Genomic DNA, 21388 nt, shown 5'->3' with positions numbered 1-21388 from the left:
TTTCCTTCAATCATTTCCAATTGGTGTTTTTTTCTTCTTGTACAGACACCAAATGGGGATCCTCTATGTGAATGCCATACAAACGCATCTGGCGACAGTATCTGAAATATTTCAATAGATACTTTCCATCCTGTCACATCTCTGAATATGCATAATTCATTCACGACAGCAGTGTTCACAAAAAGATCAAATGCTAATTTTAGATGCTACAATACTGGCTTTGACTGCTATAGGCTCATGGCTTATTAGGGACTTCAACTTCAGTTTCTCCTTTATTGTATTCAGTAACAATTTTTCATTTTTGATAAACCCCTCATTTGGTTGTCACATTTTCCATTTAATTCTAATATATGACAAGAGCCAAAATGTCTCTCATCTTTCAGTTTCGGAACCATAATTCCTCAACTATTCTGTTCTGCAATCACTTACCTGCATTTCAATTTGGTCGTTACAATTTCCTTGGGAATTCGTATGCAGTTTTGTCAAAAGGTTCTGATTGAATGTGTGTTCTCTGTTACAAGTTTGCTGTCCAAACCTACACCACTATACCAATTATAGCTACATAGTGTACGGTCTTTATCAAATGCCATTTGACACAAATTCATCACAACATTTGTAGGTGTGGTATTTTCTTTATTGAGTCCTTTGCCAGTGTAAAACCAAACTCTGTGGCAGTGTCCATTATCACAGCACAATTTTAAATTTTTTATGCTGTACTCACGTGTCTCTTGTTTCAAATACTGCCGGACCATTCTTCCTCAGAATGGCATTAGAGACTTACGGACACAGTATCTTGGCAGGACCGTATTAATTTTTGTTCAGTTCATTGATGATGAATTGAACAATTGATTGACTATCTAAAGAATCAACATTTTTATTGTCTGCAGATTGGAGCATTCTCAACAGCAATTTCAATACAATCTCTACTCACCACCTTTCGCGGGAGTGTTTGAATGAACAGCGGATCCTCGGACTGACATTAATGTATGAGGTCTGTTCAAAAAATTCCTGAACTTTGTCCACAAAATTTTTCTGTGCTTACCTTTTACTTACTATGTATGGTCTCCCCCCCCTCCACAAGAGTTACGAAACTGTCGACACTAACACTCGTACTATTACAGCCGGTTACAACACTGGCATATTCGTGATGCATTCACTCAGCTGTGTCACGCCAGAGGGAGGGTGAATGAACTTTGCACAGATCGGCGAAAGCTGCCGAAGATGATTGCCACACGGAGGGAGCGTACAGGCGGCAGAGTTGCAGTGTGCACTGGCTCAAACCATTTCTGTACATCAGTGCTGTGTCGTGACATAGCTACCTGCCATGTTCCTTAGCTCTGTGGATGCTGTGTTGCACTACAGGCACAATCACAGGTAATGTGAAAAGTTACATAACCTTTGCAATTCAGTTATTGTATAGTCAATACGTACAGTATTTCATAAGCATCTTTTATGATTAGTGAAATGTGCTGCTGTGGCTGGAAATGTTCAATAAAAAATAAGACTCCTTAGTATTCCTGTAATTTCATATATTAATACTAATGGTAAAAAGTAGTGCTTTGATGCTAATCAAGGAAAAACTACCATTCATTATCACATGTCTTCACACCTGTGTGTGTGTGTGTGTGTGTGTGTGTGTGTGTTAAAGGCCTCAGTAAACTGAAGTTTAACTGTTGTGGTTTGTAAAATGATATTAAATCACAAAAAACGAACACATTTTTTCAGTATATTCGCAATTCACAACACCACACTCTTTTACATCACTGGGGATGGCACAAAAATTGAAATTACTAACTTGCAACAACGGAAAGTGCCGGATCAGATGACATTAATACGCAAAGGATAGATTCCTACTTGCCACATAGACAAGGCTTTCAGACAGGCACAAAGAAAAAGAATACCGGAAATATTTTAGCTTTTGGACCAGGCCTTTCTTTGGAGCATAAAATACACACACATTTGGAAAAAAGCTCATATCTACACAGCCATTGCCTCAGCCTGCTACTCCCTTCCCTGCTCCCACTCCAGTTCAATGCGTGCCTTTCAACCCACTGACACACTTAATTGCTGTAGCCCCCCCCCCCCCCTCCCCCAATGTACCACTGCATGGCCTTCCAATGCTCCTGCCCATGCCACATTCCTGCACACTCCCAGTGGCTACCCTGCTATGCCTCCCTGCCCTGTCCACTTCTGCTAGCCTGACACTCACGTCAGATGCAGTTGCAGTCACAGTCGGGCCTCGGTGACACTGGCTACGTGTGTGCTAGTTGCCGCCGTCTGCACGTGCGACAGTTTTCTACTCGAAGAGGGGCTCTGTTCGAAAGCTGAAATATTTCCAGAAGTCTTGTCTCCTGAATGTGGTGATTGCAGTCTATCATTTCTGGAGCTTAATCCAATAATAAACATAAAGATAATGAAGAACAACAAATTTAATTTAATAACAAAGCCAATGAACAACAAATAATTTAATTCAATAAGTACTGCTAAGTTATGCACAAGAAATGTATTTTTAGCTTACATTACACAACTTATGAGTATCAATTTTTGGGCACTAGAAAATGCGCTCAGAACCCCAACGTGGGTATGTATACAATATGAGCAAAGCAAATGTAACCTACGACTTACAACTGACGAATATCTCTGCCAGCCAACCACTCAAACCCGGGTTCGCTACCTCTCACGGCAGGTGCACGAGTCGCCAGGCTATGCGTTATGTTGCAGGTTAGGCAATTTTCACCAGTTTTCACATAGAGTATATCAATTGGTATTGCTGTCACTTTACAGACATTATCCCAACCATCCATTAATTTCCTGTTGATGGATTTGATTAATAAGCAGTGTCTTTTCCTTTGTAATAATTATTAGAGCCCACTGCTGAGTTTGCTTTACCAGTGGTGAGGGGGTATCCAGAAAAGAAAAACTTAACAGAACAGTGCGAGAGGAACTAATCTCTCCTACCTCCGATTCCATTGTCTACAACTGCTAGCAATAATGTGTTCGGTAATTTGTATTAAAGGGAATAGCCCCATTCATATCTAAAGGAACCCACCTTTCATAGTTTCCTGTCTGCAACACAAATGTGAACTTCATGCATTTTGTTCGTTTTTTTTTTATTTATTTATTTATTTATTTTTTTTACACTAAAAACTGCACCAATATGCTCAGCAGCTTCAATTTCAATTTCAATCTCTACCATCCAATCACAGATGCCATGTACTTCTTTTCTATTTTTAAGAAATCTTACATTTCAAAATTTCAATAAAATCTGATGATCTCTTCATATTTTTCTTCACTTGCAAAATACTCTGGCATCTGACAAAGTTCCATCAATCTTACCGTAGTAATAAAAACTTACATTACAACAAACTTAAAATAACGATAAAATTCTACATCAAAAGCTATTACAGACACATAAACATCCACGACACAATGTAGTGTAATTCTTGTCATGCATTATAATACATACACAGCAAACGGATCACCGCAACTGAATAATACTTTCGAGAAATGTAGAGCAGACGACATATGTAAATAAGCAGCATATATGAGCATGCACAGATTCCTCAGTACTTCCTCAAAAGATCAACAGGTAAATAAATAAAACAATCTCGAGGAATCTGACAACTAGCAAAACCAGTGCTGGCAGCCACAGACAAAGTGATATTTCTCGTCAGTGTTGGTAAGGGTGTCACAAAAAATTGTAGGGCGACTGATGACTACAAACTGGGAAGGAAGTTTTACATACCACAATCTTGCCATTCTTCGAGGGCACACTGTACTAACCGAGATATCCACCTAACGTGAAGCAATAGGGTGTAGGGGAGTGGTTTAGGGAATGCAGGAAGGCCTGCAGAGGACTGGCACTTGTTGCAGGGAGTGACAATCAGCCCCCAACGTAAACAAAGGTACGCATTGTGGATGCACAAACAGAAAAAGGTCCTTTACTGTGCAATTACACAAATGTGGTGCAATCACAATATTTAGGATTACTTGGGAGCAGTACAAAGTGGAATGGCCACACAAAATTAACAGCAAATAAGGCAGATTCATCAGAAGAATCCTCGAGGAAATATAGTTTCTCGTCAGAACGAGCAGCTTACAAAACATCCATCTGAGCGATACCCAAATACTGCTCGTCAGTAAGGGATGCATAGCAGATGGGACCAATAGAGGAAATAGAGAAAATCCAAAGAAGATCAGCACATTTTGTTACAGGTCCATCAAGTATCCACAAAAGCGTGACAGAGACGAACGACCACTCCGGTGGCCAACACTGTGAGAGAGGCATTCTGCATCAGAGTGTCATTAAATTTACAACAGTACACATTCTCAAAATAATCGTCAAATATATATCGCTTCCTCCTGTGTGTAACTCACGAAAAGAGCACGAAGATAAAATTAGCGATAGTCGTGCCCAAATGGAGGCTAACTGACGGTCATTCTTCCACAAACTATTTGTGATTGGAATGAGACAGCAGTACATGGAGTACCCTCATGAAGTACAGATGTAGCCGTAGATGCAGACAGTCGACATTTCGACCTCCACGGGATGCGCGGATGGGTGACGGCACGTGATGGTGGCAGAAGGTGTGTAGCACACCGGCCTCATGCCACCTGTCACACTCCGAGTATAACACCTGGCTGTCTGCACACATTCCACACCTGCCCAAACCTCTCCAACCGTATCGGCAGGAGGGACTGCAGTGTCTCCTCGCGGGCCTCGGAGGCTGCGACATTACAACGACGGTTGCAGTATGAGGCTCGCATTGTTGAGATTGACAGATTTCTGTACTCTGTTCTAAACGTACATCCGGGGATTTGAGAGGAAGTGATCCCACGGAGCATACACAGTCACTCGAAGTGTTCTGGAATGACAGACAGTGCTCACTGGTCCGTCTGACAAGAGTCTTATATGTGGGGAATTACAGTTCCTTAGGATACTGGGAAAACTGGAGAAGAGGAACTTAGAAGCATTCCTGATACTGAGTAAGAGAAAAATGCCTGAAAATAAATGGACTCACAATATAAGAAACAAATGTGTAGACTGCAAAACTGGCGTGGAAGGGAATATATGGAATAAACTAACTGGAATGAAGGAGAGGACAGCAGGATGAGTGTAAAGACATCACCAGTGCTTCACATGATACTTCACAAAAGCGTAAAGTGAAAATTGAGCGGGAGACTGCACACCAGGAAATAGACAGATAAAAAAAAAAAAAGGTCTGGAAAGCAGATGCTCCAAACCACATTTCAGCCAAATTACTCCATACGGACACTGGGGAAAAAAAAACTTTATGTTTTTTGTGCTTGCAGAGGGTAACTGTCAGTGTTGTGTTTATTCCTATTTAGATGTGTTATTTACACTTCTTATTTGGATGCGGTAATGAGGAGATGATAAAAAATGGTCAGTTTTGATCTCAGGCGAGAACATTTCGAGTTCGACAAAAATTTAGGAACATAATTATTAGGCCATATTGCACCTATGTCTTATGTCAGAATACACTTTACAGAAAGGCAAACCTACTTTTATAGCATTTGCAGATTTTAAGAAAACTTGTGACTATGTTGACTGGAACAGACTCGTAGAAATTTTGAAGGCAGCAGGGATGAAATATGGGAAGTGCAGGGTTATCTGCAGAAACTGCACTGCAATTACAAAGTTTGAAGCACACGAAAGGGAAACAGTAGTAGAGAAGGGAGTGAGACAGGATCGTAGCATATCCACAGTGTTATTCAATCTGAGGGATTTCGAAAGGGAAGTTCACAGAGAAGAAATAAAATCTTTGGACTTTACCAATGAATTTACAATTTTGGCAGAGACAGAGTCAGTTGAACAGAATGAATAGTGTCTCAAAAAGGTATTACCTGTCGGCTACTGTTTCAGGTTCTTCCACCAACATTTGTTTAATGATTGTTTGCCAGTACATCAATGCACTGTTGAAGGATCACTTTGTACTGCCAGCAGAGGACTCGAGTCGAACTCGTGGCCCCAGGTTACACGTAACTGTCATGCCAGCATCCGAGGGCTTTTCCGCAGTCACTGCTGCTGTGGTTCTCTCCTTTCAACCTGGGACAGTCTTTTGCCGCAGCAGGGGAATTCGGAAAGGAGGAAGCCATTAGGTAAACAGTTCCCGGATTCCTGCACTGTAGCGAACGTCTGTCGCATGTAGCGACGGCATGCCGTGACGGTAATGACTGGGGAAGAGCCCTAGGATGTCGGCACAAGTCGTACAGATGATTTCGAGCCGTGAATTCTACTCCAGTCTACCACTGGAAGCAGAGGGTGATGCTCTGACAGTGCCAGCCATTAATTTTGGTGAAACATCACAAAAATTGTTAAAGAGACCAGAGAACCCTCGACAGTAGACAACAGGCGATACACTGACAAGTGGCCATCGATACACTGATCGTTTTGGACGGAAAAAAGTCGGAGCACGAATATCGACAGTAATAAAATGAGGATAACAGATTACGGTCAAATTACGTACGCCAACACCAAATAAATTAGATCGGGAAATGAGGCACCAAAAGTAGTATACGAGGTGTGTATATGAGTAGCAAAATAACTGACAATAGCTGAAGTAGAGCAGGTATTAAAATGAAGACTGTCAATGGCGCCAAAAGCACTTGTGAAAAAAAAAAAAATTAATATCGAACACAAATTTAAATGTCGAAAAGTCTTTCCACTAAGTTTTTGTCAAGAATGTAGCCTCACACGGGTATAAAATACCAACAATAAACAATCGAGGTAAGTAAAAGCTTTTGAAATACAGTGCTACACAAAAATGCTGAAGATTAGATAGGTAAATCTAACAACTGAGGAGCAGGTACCAAATCAAACTGGAGAAAGAGAAACGTATCGCATAACTCGACTGTGTGAGTCAGTCGACAGGATGCGTCTCGAAGCACGACCACCTCAGTAACGGAGGATCGACTCCGAGGCTCAACTGTGGCAGATGAGTTCCAATGGAAGTAGCTGTAATAGCCGTTTCGTATCAGTCTCAGGGATGGAGACCCAAAAAAACAAAGATGGGTACACACTGTGATGCTTAGCAGGAATTTTGCAACAGGCTTGAAAGTGAAACTGAGACCACGAATGTGATGACAGGTCAGTGTGAGAGTACACCGTGTCTCCTACAGGTGGGTAGCAATGAGAGTCAATGGAGGAGCTGCGATTCCTCTGATTACGGGAGGGTTCACCACACGTGTGAATTGGACCTCACTCCCCGGGAGAAGATATGAGGGGGAAATAAGTCTTTCTCTGTTCTGGAAACCTGCAGCCAACAATGCCCCAGATGTGAGCCTCTCATTCACAGATTTAAAAATATGAACAACTGGAAGAAGTTACTGCAGTGTTAATAATAATAATAATAACAGTAACAACAGTTGAAATGTCAAATTGTTAAGTTCTGTGACAGTGACAAAATGGAGACATATGCAACATGATCGATGGAAATCTCATTACTTGTGTGGATGGCACACTGCACGTGTATCCAGAGGAGGGAACATGGGTTTTGGAGAGCTGCTTTTGCAAAGGGCTCTGCCAGAGGGAAGCAGAATGAGCTCAGCCGCAAAGCTGTTCAGCACAGCCAGGCACACTGTGCAGAGCACTAAGTCTATGACAACTTGTAAATGTCTGCATCAAACTTACTGAGATGCCACAAACACAGTAGACAAAAATGACAACTTTATAAAGCGGGAAACGAGTAACACTAAACAGTAATCGAGGGTCAGCACTACTGAGGGTCACGAAACATCCACTTTTCTATGTTATAAAAAATAAAAATTAAAGAAAAACCGCTCTCTACAGCAACGACAACTACATTTCCGATTACTTAAAAAAAAAAAGTAAATGAGTCTCATTAATGAGCACAGCACAATCTCTCATACAAGACTACAGATCAGATTAGGTATTAAAAGCCAGACATTCGCAGAAATGAATGACGTACCTGTTCTGTTAAATCGAGGACTATACGCTAGGTTGCATACTGTAGAGAAAAATTTACATAGCAAATTACGTCAGTGACACAAAATATTTACAACAGTGTTTAATTCTACAATCTACTTAACTTTAAACGGCAGGAAGCGGTTGGCAGAAGCACTGCCACTCCCTACAGTGATAATGGAACGGCGGGGTAGAAATAAAAATAAAATCGGAGCCAATCGCAATATGCAGAAGAACTGCTTTGTCTTCTGTAACTGAAATCTATGCTACAATACCGAGGTACAAAATAAAAACATTTGGATCTAGTGGTGGCCTAACTTAAGCAAACCAGAGGCAGCAGCAAGGCAGCAACAGGACTGCAATCCGAACAATTTTCTCTCCAATTATCGTACAGAAGGCAATCGGCCTCGTACGTCGACATTAAAAAAGCTGTAAACTGGTCCGTGCAAACGAGACACCCAAGTCGGTGCACTGCAAACCGCTTTCTGTTACTTTCTCGTAAGTCTACTTACAAACGAGTGGCCCACGACCCATGTCTCCCTAAATCCTGTGGAATTTAGTCGACACAGTCGACGGGCAAAGCTGTGAACCGTGACTTGCAAAGTTATTGCACGAGAGGTGTCGCAACATGTGACAGTTTCTTACTGAGGACTCGTTCGTATATTGTGCTTCACAAATCCGAACGTCACATTCTGCATACGAGAGTCCACAGAATGCCACACCACTCGAGTTGCCCGGACGTGACACGACGGGAGCGGAACAGTTGCGTACACTGCACGGTGATATGCAATGACATTTTGCAATATAGTAACGTAACGATTTATTTCATTAGCAGTATTCGACAGTGCAGTAATTTGGATAATTCTTGATTCCAAAATGGAAAATGTTAAATGGAGATGGCCACAGTGTGGCTCACAAAGGTTAGCTATAAAGGACATCTAATTTAGAAATTACATGTGTAAGGAAAGAAATCCAGATTTGCAGAAGGAACTTACAATTTTATATATATATTTTTATTGGGAGGACAGCATCACACAGACATTACCCAAAACAATGGGATACTGGGCGAGCAGAGAAATAAAGTAAAATTCTTGTAAATGCCACTTCATAATAGGGCTCCACAATAATGGAACTGCTCTCACATCCCGGCCACATCTCACCAAAAGTAGCTCCCGGTTCACCAAGGGCCACTCCCCTATACTCGGGAAGACGGTCACACTTTATCTGTTGACAGGGTTCTTTTACGAGTTCCGCAGTCCGCCCCGAAGTCCGGCAGTGTGCCTCGACAAACAGCCGAGGGAGATATGCGAATCGTGTAATGACGTGACGGTGCAATCGCCCTGCCAGTCTAACATATTGGAAAAGTCAGACAGTGTCAGTAGTGCAAAAGTGAGTGAGAGTTTGACAGGGATTCTATTTGTACACTTTTCATAGCTGTCACTATGTCTAATAAATATGTGAAGCACATTAATGCCTGGGATTATTATTATTACACATTTATATGTCATACAATCTTGTCAAATATTAGATACTTACTGAATTTGAGGAGTGAGATTTTAGATTCAGTTGGTACGAGGAACGAGATTCTCGAATTAAATACTGCTGTGCACTGTTGTCAATTAATCTTGGAAATAAAAGACTGCTCTGCGAGTTTTATTCTGAGAACTGGATAATGGCACTGCACCCAGATCTAGAGAATGCAGACAGTGGGGGAGGCTTTGCAAGTGGTTTATCCTTTCCAAATTTTTCTGAAGTTACCTCTGACGGGTTTCACTTATTGGCTTTCAATACAAATGCCCCAAACATTTGTATTTTCAACTCAATAGCACAAATTGCCTTCAGTTTATTATAGTTCATTTTGATGATTTGTGCTCTTCTCTGCTTCACAACTTTCACTTACATTAAAGCTACAGGTGTTTACTGAAATTTGGAAAATTTAAGAATTTGAACAGGACCGTGTCGTACGTAATGGGTCTCTTTCGTGTCCACTGTTGTGTCCAGTGAGCAGTGTAGATGCCTAATGACATAAGGAAGGGGAGGACGGTCCGTCCAATTAGCTACGTGCAGAAGGCTAACAGGATATTTTAAAGGAGTTATGGAACTCAGTCAGAAATATATGAACAAATAGGCAAGACTTTGATAACTACAATCTCCGATTGCTCATTCGAGCAAAACTGGATAAGTGATCTGTACGAATATACACTATTCCTGATTGTCCGACACCCACAGAGGGAGGTACGCGGATAATTCACAGACGTGAACAGAGCCCTGGGCCTGACCTACACGGAGGTCACTCCTGGACCGCTTACTGAACTCCCCCATTGGGCACAACCACTTCCACGTTTACAGACTGTGTCAACCCATTCCGTGTTGTCGTCTGACCACTGTCCTTCCGGCCCTCGTATGTTGCTACATAAGGTTACCGCCAATACTAGAGTTGTGCCTCGCATTTCACTGTGTGACCTCACATGCCACCTCTCGAGTCTACATCACTTTTCCGGTCGACACCTATCCTACGGCATTGCGTTTGTATTCTCAAAAAACTTACTCGTCCTGACTTCTGTTCTACCGCCTGTTAGGTGTTGCATATTCTAAATACACCACTACTGGTCTGTGTTCCCCACTAACTTACTTACAGCTTCCTGACTAGGATGCTAGTATTAAAATTTTCTCCAGTACTGGGAGACTGCTCGACTCTTAGAACTGATAAGATATTTCATAATGAGCAAAGGCTCATTTTACTAAGTGAGTTGTATATTAACGGAAATTTGTAACTTTTTGCACTTCAATTACATTTTTCCTTTCTTAAGAAGTTCTGAAGGCGGACTGTTATTCCAAAACATTAGTAACCGAAATGACAATGTTGAGTGGAATACTCTCTTTTACATTCTAAGGCAGGGGTAAAATACAGGGACCGAAAGGCTATTTACAATTTATACAGAAACCAGATGGCAGTTATAAGAGTCGAGGGGCGCGAAAGGGAAGCAGTGGTTGGGAAGGGAGTGAGACAGGGTTGTAGCCTCTCCCCGATGCTATTCAATTTGTATATTGAGCAAGCAGTAAAGGAAACAAAAGAAAGGTTCGGAGTAGGTATTAAAATCCATGGAGAAGAAATAAAAACATTGAGGTTCGCCGATGACATTGTAATTCTGTCAGAGACAGCAAAGGACTTGGAAGAGCAGTTGAATGGAATGGACAGTGTCTTGAAAGGAGGATATAAGATGAACATCAACAAAAGCAAAACGAGGATAATGGAATGTAGTCAAATTAAGTCGGGCGATGCTGAGGGAATTAGATTAGGAAATGAGACACTTAAAGTAGTAAATGAGTTTTGCTATTTGGGGAGCAAAATAACTGATGATGGTCGAAGTAGAGAGGATATAAAATGTAGACTGGCAATGGAAAGGAAAGCGTTTCTGAAGAAGAGAAATTTGTTAACATCGAGTATAGATTTAAGTGTCAGAAAGTCGTTTCTGAAAGTATTTGTATGTAGTTTAGACATGAATGGAAGTGAAACATGGACTTCGAAATGTGGTGCTGCAGAAGAATGCTGAAGATTAGATGGGTAGATCACATAACTAATGAGGAGATATTGAATAGAATTGGGGAGAAGAGGAGTTTGTGGCACAACTTGACTAGAAGAAGGGATCGGTGGGTAGGACATGTTCTGAGACATCAAGGGATCACAAATTTCTCATTGGAGGGCAGTGTGGAGGGTAAAAATTGTAGGAGGATACCAAGAAATTAATACACTAAGCAGATTCAGAGAGATGTAGGTTGCAGTAAGTACTGGGAGATGAAGAAGCTTGCACAGGATGCAGTAGCATGGAGAGCTGCATCAAACCAGTCTCAGGACTGAAGACCACAACAATAATAACAACAACATCAACAACAGTAACCGAAAAAACTTCAAAATTCCACACTGCAAAAAACAAAACCTCGTATCAGCACAGTGGTTGCAGTTCTGTCATGACATAAAAGTGTCAGTAAGATGTATCCGGCAGCTCACTTATAAGACAGGCCATATTAGTGATTCAGTAGCCCCAATTGGTTATTCAGGGGCTTTCCACACCAGTCTAGACACCTACTTCAGAAGCAATACAAATCAACTGTTAAAAAATAAATAAAATGCAAAATGGTGGCAAGCAATAGTCACAACACAAAATGTACATATACAGAAATCAGAAATGGGTTATTGTTCAGTATTAGTGAACCGTGTGTGTGACAAAAACTAAAGGCACATCATTTAAATTTTACCTTTCTGAATTCTGTGCCCCTTCTCGCCTTCATCCCTTCCTTTCTCAAGTTCACAAACACTTCCAAATAAGCATATATTCTAACTACCCTTTGCATTTGCTGACAACTTGTTAGTAATTTTCTAATTTTACACCAGCAATAAACAGAAAGTGCACAATTCCTGGACTAAATGTAATTGAAACATTTGAAGCAAAAATACACTGGGGAGGTTCAAAATTTGGAAGTAAGGCAATATATACACACTTCATCTGACACCTGTTTGAAACTGTTTCGCAGAGCACAATAGGAACGGGGCAATACCGTTACAAAAATATGTCATTTAGAAATACAATGTTCCTAGTGCTCATTACAGAAAGTCCTCGGCTAAGGTACACACTGGCAGAACACGTTTCAGTGGGTGTTATTCGGGAACTAAAATTGACAACAGACCACTCTCTGACACTGAACAACACGTACAAGTGTACATACACTGTACGAGCCTCGTACCTTGTGTGGGAGAGTTGAAGGCAGAGCCAACCTCAGACGAGGTGTCGGTGCTGGAGCTGCTGGGTGCCGGTGAGATCTGGATGGTGAGCGGCGTCGAGTAGTCGAGTGGGCACAGCTGCTGCTGGCGCTGCTGCCGCCGCTGCTGGGGGGAGGCGGAGGCAGAGGCCTTCTCCAGGCCGCCCTCCGGAGCCTCCAGGGAGCTGCAGTCGGTGCCTCCAGACTGCTCACTGTGCAGCAAACAGGAGCTCAGCATCTTGGCCGATAGACACTCGCGCCGGATTACTCCAGCTCGAAGTCGCGGTTGAAATTTACCTGGTGGTCGATTGCACAGACCGCTACTCACCTCGGAAAGAATGTAACGACCTCAGTAGGAGTTTTAGGAGTAACGGCATCCGTTCGGTGTTTCGAGTCCCGTTCACTCCGAATGGGAATGTCTGTCCCCCGTTTGACACCTCGTCTTACCTCTCGATCACCGTTTGTATTATACTCCGTGTCTGCCGTAGGGTTAACAACAATTTTCTGTACTAAATGTGTCACGACTATCGTATAGGTTAGGTTTGAAGCGAGATTTCCACTTTTTGTGAACACTGGTTGTTCTCCGTTCTGGAACTGGGGGTGGTATGGAAAGAGAACAATGTGCCAAATGATTGGAAAAAGAGAATTATAATACCATTGTTTAAGAAAGGAAGCAAAAAGAAATGCACCAACTACAGGTGCATCACACTGCTTCCACACTGACTTATGGTATTGGAAAAGATCATAGGAAAGAGATTGAGAAAAATCCTAGAACATCAATTCAAGAAACAACAGCACAGATTCAGAAGTAACAGAGAAATGACAGACCTCATTTTTCCCCTTTGTCACGTAATGGAGAAGTGCTGAGAAAAGGGGAAGCATCTGAGAGTAGTGTTCCTGGATTTGGAAAAAAGCATGCAAGTGTGTACCAAAGAGTAAAATACGATAAGGCTTGAGAAAACATAATGTCTCTGATTCATTAATTTAAAAAGTTCAAATACAGTATGATGGTTGTGAAAGCAGTGTACAAATAGGAGGTGGAAGAGCAAAATGGTTTAAGACACAGAGGGATAATCAGAAAGGCAATTCACTTTGCCCATTCCACTTCATCGGACTTATGGACACTATCATGAAAGTAACCAAGGAAGTAGAAAATGGTGATCTCAATGCTTGTGCTGTTGTCGATGAAATCACCATTTGGATAGAGATAGATTATTGGAATAAAAAATTTAATGGATTCGAGCTCACTGTGAGTAGGAGCAAGACCGTGGCAATGAAGATGAGTAAGACACTCACACCTTGTATGATCATAATGGAAGGAGAGAATATTGAATGTGTGGAAATTATCTCAATACTGCCATATCAACTGGTAGAAGTGTCAAACTACAAGTCTTAAGCAGAGTAGCAAAAGGATTCAGCTTCTTCCACCAAGTACAAAACTTTGACTGGGACATGGGAGTCCCTTTCAGAGGGAAACAAACCATGTATAAAACATACCTCCTGCAAATCATGACGGATAGTCTGTAGACCTGTGTCGTAAAGAAGAGAGAAGAGAGTCAGATACAGGCATGTGAAATGAAGTTCCTTAGGTCAGCGGATAATCACGCTATGGAGTATGACCGCACGAGGATTCTGGTACAGATGTCGAGATACTGGGACAGCGTTGTTAGAGAGGCCATCAAAATTCGCACCAATGACGACCTCATAAACCGTGACTGTGGCTATAATCTTAGAAAGGCTTGGGAACCAGCGATTGGGTTAATCAAGAGTAAATCGAGCAAACGCATAGTTGTGACGACCACGGCGGACAGAGCCATCACACCGTCATCTCAGACGCCGTCGCAATCTGTTCCACCGCGCTACCGTGGCACGGGGCGCGGACGGCGGAGGGAGCGCGCCGCGGGCGGAGGGTATTTAAATCAGCCGCCGCCGTGACCGAACCCAGTTCCCCCTGAGCAGCCATAGCGTACGGATCTCCGTGCTGGCACATTCACAGGAGCTCAGTCCGTTAGTTCACCTGATGATGGCGACATGTTTGATCGCCGAAATATTGTGCCCGTTGGACACTATAGACCGGCAGTACACCCTTGGATATTTTGATAAATTTTATGATATTTTCAATACTCCCATTTATAAGACATGGTAACAGCACCTGAAGAATCTCAACTATTGATCCAGGACTTACCCAATTTAATTTTATTATCTATTGCATTACTTTGGTGATCAGGAGTTAATGGGCAAGTTGGCTTGTGTGAAAACTGGGTTAATTACCAAATATCAGTAATTTCAGATTTCATTACCATTGTTCATACATAAACCTACAATCAATTACTAACTTTCAGGTAAAGTTGATGAAGAAGATAAATAAACAAGTAAAGCATTCATATGACCAGTAACAAAAATATGCTAGAACTCTTGCAATTATTTAATTTTGTAGAAATGAATGTACTTAACCCCCCCATGAACCATGGACCTTGCCGTTGGTGGGGTGGCTTGCGTGCCTCAGCGATACAGATGGCCGTACCGTAGGTGCAACCACAACGGAGGGATATCTGTTGAGAGGCCAGACAAACGTGTGGTTCCTGAAGAGGGGCAGCAGCCTTTTCAGTAGTTGCAGGGGCAACAGTCTGGATGATTGACTGATCTGGCCTTGCAACATTAACCAAAACGGCGTTGCTGTGCTGGTACTGCGAACGGCTGAAAGCAAGGGGAAACTACAGCCGTAATTTTTCCCGAGGACATGCAACTTTACTGTATGATTAAATGATGATGGCATCCTCTTGGGTAAAATATTCCGGAGGTAAAATAGTCCCCCATTCGGATCTCCGGGCGGGGACTACTCAGGAGGATGTCGTTATCAGGAGAAAGAAAACTGGTGTTCTACGGATCGGAGCGTGGAATGTCAGATCCCTTAATCGGGCAGGTAGGTTAGAAAATTTAAAAAGGGAAATGGATAGGTTAAAGTTAGATATAGTGGGAATTAGTGAAGTTCGGTGGCAGGAGGAACAAGACTTCTGGTCAGGTGATTACAGGGTTATAAACACAAAATCAAATAGGGGTAATGCAGGAGTAGGTTTAATAATGAATAGGAAAATAGGAATGCGGGTAAGCTACTACAAACAGCATAGTGAACGCATTATTGTGGCGAACATAGATACGAAGCCCACACCTACTACAGTAGTACAAGTTTATATGCCAACTAGCTCTGCAGATGACGAAGAAATTGAAGAAATGTACGATGAAATAAAAGAAATTATTCAGATAGTGAAGGGAGACGAAAATTTAATAGTAATGGGTGACTGGAATTCGAGTGTAGGAAAAGGGAGAGAAGGAAACATAGTAGGTGAATATGGATTGGGGCTAAGAAATGAAAGAGGAAGCCGCCTAGTAGAATTTTGTACAGAGCACAACTTAGTCATAGGTAACACTTGGTTTAAGAATCATGAAAGAAGGTTGTATACGTGGAAGAACCCTGGAGATACTAAAAGGTATCAGATAGATTATATAATGGTAAGACAGAGATTTAGGAACCAGGTTTTAAGTTGTAAGACATTTCCAGGGGCAGATGTGGACTCTGACCACAATCTATTGGTTATGACCTGTAGATTAAAACTGAAGAAACTGCAAAAATGTGGGAAATTAAGGAGATGGGACCTGGATAAACTGAAAGAACCAGAGGTTGTACAGAGTTTCAGGGAGAGCATAAGGGAACAATTGACAGGAATAGGGGAAAGAAATACAGTAGAAGAATGGGTAGCTCTGAGGGATGTAGTAGTGAATGCAGCAGAGGATAAAGTAGGTACAAAGACGAGGGCTGCTAGAAATCCTTGGGTAACAGAAGAAATATTGAATTTAATTGATGAAAGGAGAAAATATTAAAATGCAGTAAATGAAGCAGGCAAAAAGGAATACAAACGTCTCAAAAATGAGATCGACAGGAAGTGCAAAATGGCTAAACAAGGATGGCTAGAGGACAAATGTAAGGATGTAGAAGCTTATCTCACTAGGGGTAAGATAGATACTGCCTACAGGAAAATTAAAGAGACCTTTGGAGATAAGAGAACCACGTGTATGAATATCAAGAGCTCAGATGGCAACCCAGTTCTAAGCAAAGAAGGGAAGGCAGAAAGGTGGAAGGAGTATATAGAAGGTTTATACAAGGGTGATGTACTTGAGGACAATATTATGGAAATGGAAGAGGATGTAGATGAAGACGAAATGGGTGATACGATACTGCGTGTAGAGTTTGACTGAGCACTGAAAGACCTGAGTCGAAACAAGGCCCCCGGAGTAGACAACATTCCATTAGAACTACTGACGGCCTTGGGAGAGCCAGTCATGACAAAACTCTACCAGCTGGTGAGCAAGATGTATGAGACAGGCGAAATACCCTCAGACTTCAAGAAGAATATAATAATTCCAATCCCAAAGAAAGCAGGTGCTGACAGATGTGAAAATTACCGAACTATCAGTTTAATAAGTCACAGCTGCAAAATACTAACGCGAATTCTTTACAGACGAATCGAAAAACTGGTAGATGCGGACCTCGGGGAGGATCAGTTTGGATTCCGTCGAAATGTTGGAACACGTGAGGCAATACTGACCTTACGAATTATCTTAGAAGAAAGATTAAGAAAAGGCAAACCTACGTTTCTAGCATTTGTAGACTTAGAGAAAGCTTTCGACAATGTTGACTGGAATACTCTTTTTCAAATTCTAAAGGTGGCGGGGGTAAAATACAGGGAGCGAAAGGCTATTTACAATTTGTACAGAAACCAGATGGCAGTCATAAGAGTCGAGGGGCATGAAAGGGAAGCAGTGGTTGGGAAAGGAGTGAGACAGGGTTGTAGCCTCTCCCCGATGTTATTCAATCTGTATATTGAGCAAGCAGCAGAGGAAACAAAAGAAAAATTTGGAGTAGGTATTAAAATTCATGGAGACGAAGTAAAAACTTTGAGGTTCGCTGGTGACATCGTAATTCTGTCAGAGACGGCAAAGGACTTGGAAGAGCAGTTGAACGGAATGGACAGTGTCTTGAAAGGAGGATATAAGATGAACATTAACAAAAGCAAAACGAGGATAATGGAATGTAGTCAAATTAAATCGGGTGATGCTGAGGGAATTAGATTAGGAAATGAGACACTTAAAGTAGTAAAGGAGTTTTGCTATTTAGGAAGTAAAATAACTGATGATGGTCGAAGTAGAGAGGATATAAAATGTAGACTGGCAATGGAAAGGAAAGCGTTTCTGAAGAAGAGAAATTTGTTAACATCGAATATAGATTTAAGTGTCAGGAAGTCATTCCTGAAAATATTTGTTTGGGGTGTAGCCATGTATGGAAGTGAAACATGGACGATAACTAGTTTGGACAAGAAGAGAATAGAAGCTTTCGAAATGTGGTGCTACAACGGAATACTGAAGATAAGGTGGATAGATCACGTAACTAATGAGGAGGTATTGAATAGGATTGGGGAGAAGAGAAGTTTGTGGCACAACTTGACTAGAAGAAGGGATCGGTTGGTAGGACATGTTTTGAGGCATCAAGGGATCACAAATTTAGCATTGGAGGGCAGTGTGGAGGGTAAAAATCGTAGAGGGAGACCGAGAGATGAGTACACTAAGCAGATTCAGAAGGATGTAGGTTGCAGTAGGTACTGGGAGATGATGAAGCTTGCACAGGATAGAGTAGCATGGAGAGCTGCATCAAACCAGTCTCAGGACTGAAGACCACAACAACAACAATGTACTTAATCAAAACCATGTTACTGAAACAGAATCCATCTTTAGGCAAAGTAAGCAGTTTGCAATTATTTCTATATCTAACAGTCCTTATTAAAACAAATCCCCCTCCACTACCCAGTTCTCAGAAACATAAATCTTTATTTTTTATTTATGAAAATTCAGTAACCAACAACAGATAACTCCAATTTTAATTATGACTTAATTTTAATTATAACTTATAAAAGAGACATGTTGAAAGTCATTTAGGTCAGCCTACAGAAAGTTGTGAAATGTACGAGAATATGTCCACCGACGCACGAAAATGTAGTAGGAGTTAAAAGCCATGAAATCAACTCAGTTTTACCTAAATTTCATGTGTGGGAGTTGGTTCAATGATTTATGAACTCTTTGAATATAACTGGACAGAAAATGTGTAATTATAACCCACGACTGTTACTACTGGACAGTGGGGCCATACTGTGAACCACGGGTGTGAAAGCTATATGGACGAAGTGGCAACAAGCCACGTAGTTCCATTCCAGACCACTAGAGGCGCTAGGGGTCAAACGAAGCTGGAATTGACCAATGAGAGCTGTCTAAACTCCAATGGTGGTTGTTTTGAAATATTCTATCGTCTTGCTCTGCACTGAAGTCTGTGGTCCTCGGTTACAGTCGTCTCTGTATTTGTTTCATATTTACATACTACTCATCTTCATTATAAACAGATTTTTTACTTTAAATTCATAAAGCTCACCATTGAAGAGATTTCCTGCTGAAAAATGTCCACAATTAATTGTAAGGTAAGACATTTATTTTTTCATTAAATAATCTCGTAACCTATAAATGAAATGTATTCTCTTCTATTGTGAATTAAGCAGTGTGGTTTCGTTTGTTTATTTAAATAACTTTGATATGTCTGTAGTAGTTTTAATTAATGAAGACTTTCATGTGTTTTTTTTTTTTTTTTTTTTTTTTTTTTTTCCCCCTCCAGAATATTCAACACAACAGATTGACGTTGAAATACTCCTTTAAGTTCCCCGGCTGTTCATCTGGCTATTACGTGGGATCAACGGAGGAAATTTGCAACAAGCATTTCTACAGGTTTACAAAACAACCTCAAGAGTTGCTTCTAAAGTGGAAGAGTGTAAACTGTCACCAGATGTGCACTGTGCTTCTTATTTTGTTTGTGAAGATTATTTTTTCGAAGAAGATTTTATGAATAAAAGTAGGCATAGGCTAAACAGGAGTGTGTTTCCAAAACATGCGACAGGAGTTCCTTGTGAAATTGCCAAAATCTGTAGTGAATCAGGTGGCACTGTTGTTAATAGTGAATGGGGCCTACCAAGCACTAGTGGTGCTATGGCAACTGTTCATGTTACAGCTGCTAATACCAGAAGTTAAACTGGTGTTAATGAACTACAAAGCTTTAGTTGTGCTGTGGCAAGTAGTTCTCATGTAGATGTTTGTACCAGAAGTGGATCAGGTGAAACTGGTGTTAATAGTGAATAAGACTTACCAAGCACTAGTGGCACCAATGAAAATCTTTATTATACAGGTGCCAATACCAGAGGTGAAACTGGTGTTTGAGAATTACATAGCACTAGTTGTGATGAGCAGAGTAATTCATTGAGTGATGCACCTCTTAAATTTTTTATCTCCCCTCAAAATGAATCTGCAGATAGTGAGAGGTGCAGTTTGTGACCAGGGTGCAACCAACCAGAGAGCACTGAAGGAACTCTGCTGTGAGAAATCTACTGAGTCCACTCCATTTCATTCTGTAGTCAGAAATGAACCTATTGCAGTAATTTATGATGTCCCACATCTATTAAAAATACTAAAAATGCTCTGCTAGGAAATAAAATACAGTTTGGCTTTTAAAAAAAAGAGGCCAGTTTTGAATATATTCACAGGGCTTTTCTTCTGGATCAGCAGAAGATGTTTAAGACACTGCCAAAACTACATAGGAATCATTTTGAATTAAGGATTATTTTACTAAAATGAAAGTCAAGGTAGCTGCAGCCCAGCTTAGTCATACAGTTGCTGCAGTTATTGAAACTTATGTGGCATTTAATATCTTACCTGTTGTTGTCGTTGTCTTCAGTCCTGAGACTGGTTTGATACAGCTCTCCATGCTACTCTATCCTGTGCAAGCTTCTTGATCTCCCAGTACTTACTGCAACCTACATCCTTCTGAATCTGCTTAGTGTATTCATCTCTTGGTCTCCCTCTACGATTTTTACCCACCACGCTCCCCTCCAATGCTAAACTTGTGATCCCTTGATGCCTCAAAACACGTCCTACCAACTGATCCCTTCTTCTAGTCAAGTTGTGCCACAAACTTCTCTTCTCCCCAATCCTATTCAATACCTCCTCATTAGTTACGTGATCTATCCACCTTATGTTTAGCATTCTTTTGTAGCACCACATTAAGAAAGCTTCTATTCTCTTCTTGTCCAAACTATTTATCGTCCATGTTTCAATTCCATACATGGCTACACTCCATACAAATACTTTCAGAAACGACTTCCTGATACATAAATCTATATTCGATGTTAATAACTTTCTCTTCTTCAGAAACGCTTTCCTTTCCATTGCCAGTCTACATTTTATATCCTCTCTACTTCGACCATCATCAGTTATTTTACTTGCCGTCTCTGACAGAATTACAATGTCATCGGCGAACCTCAAAGTTTTTACTTCTTCCATGAATTTTAATACCTATTCCAAATTATTCTTTTGTTTCCTTTACTGCTTGTTCAATATACAGATTGAATAACATCGGGGAGAGGCTACAACCCTGTCTCACTCCTTTCCCAACCACTGCTTCCCTTTCATGCCCCTCGACTCTTATGACTGCCATCTGGTTTCTGTACAAACTGTAAATAGCCTTTCACTCCCTGTATTTTACCCCTGCCACCTTTAGAATTTGAAAGAGAGTATTCCAGTCAACATTGTCAAAAGCTT

The 21388-nt window shown here is 41.2% G+C and overlaps 1 protein-coding gene across 3 annotated transcripts in view; it reads right to left on the bottom strand.

The window, feature by feature from the left end:
- Nucleotides 1–21388, bottom strand: part of LOC126292182 (ubiquitin carboxyl-terminal hydrolase calypso) — a 163817-nt gene that overhangs the window by 40355 nt on the left and 102074 nt on the right. For 2 of the 3 annotated variants that reach the window (XM_049986022.1, XM_049986024.1), the window contains 2 exons: nt 12689–12915; nt 7950–7988 (listed from right to left, as the gene is read on the bottom strand). In XM_049986022.1, coding sequence (XP_049841979.1) covers nt 7950–7988; nt 12689–12915 — 266 coding nt within the window. The remainder of the gene's footprint in view (nt 1–7949; nt 7989–12688; nt 12916–21388) is intronic. The other variant, XM_049986023.1, reaches the window with a different exon arrangement.

The sequence above is a fragment of the Schistocerca gregaria genome, chromosome 9, assembly GCF_023897955.1.
Source record: "Schistocerca gregaria isolate iqSchGreg1 chromosome 9, iqSchGreg1.2, whole genome shotgun sequence".
Lineage (NCBI taxonomy): Eukaryota > Metazoa > Arthropoda > Insecta > Orthoptera > Acrididae > Schistocerca > Schistocerca gregaria.
The sequence above is the reverse complement of the archived record's forward strand: the minus strand, read 5'-3'. Positions and strand labels throughout refer to the sequence as shown.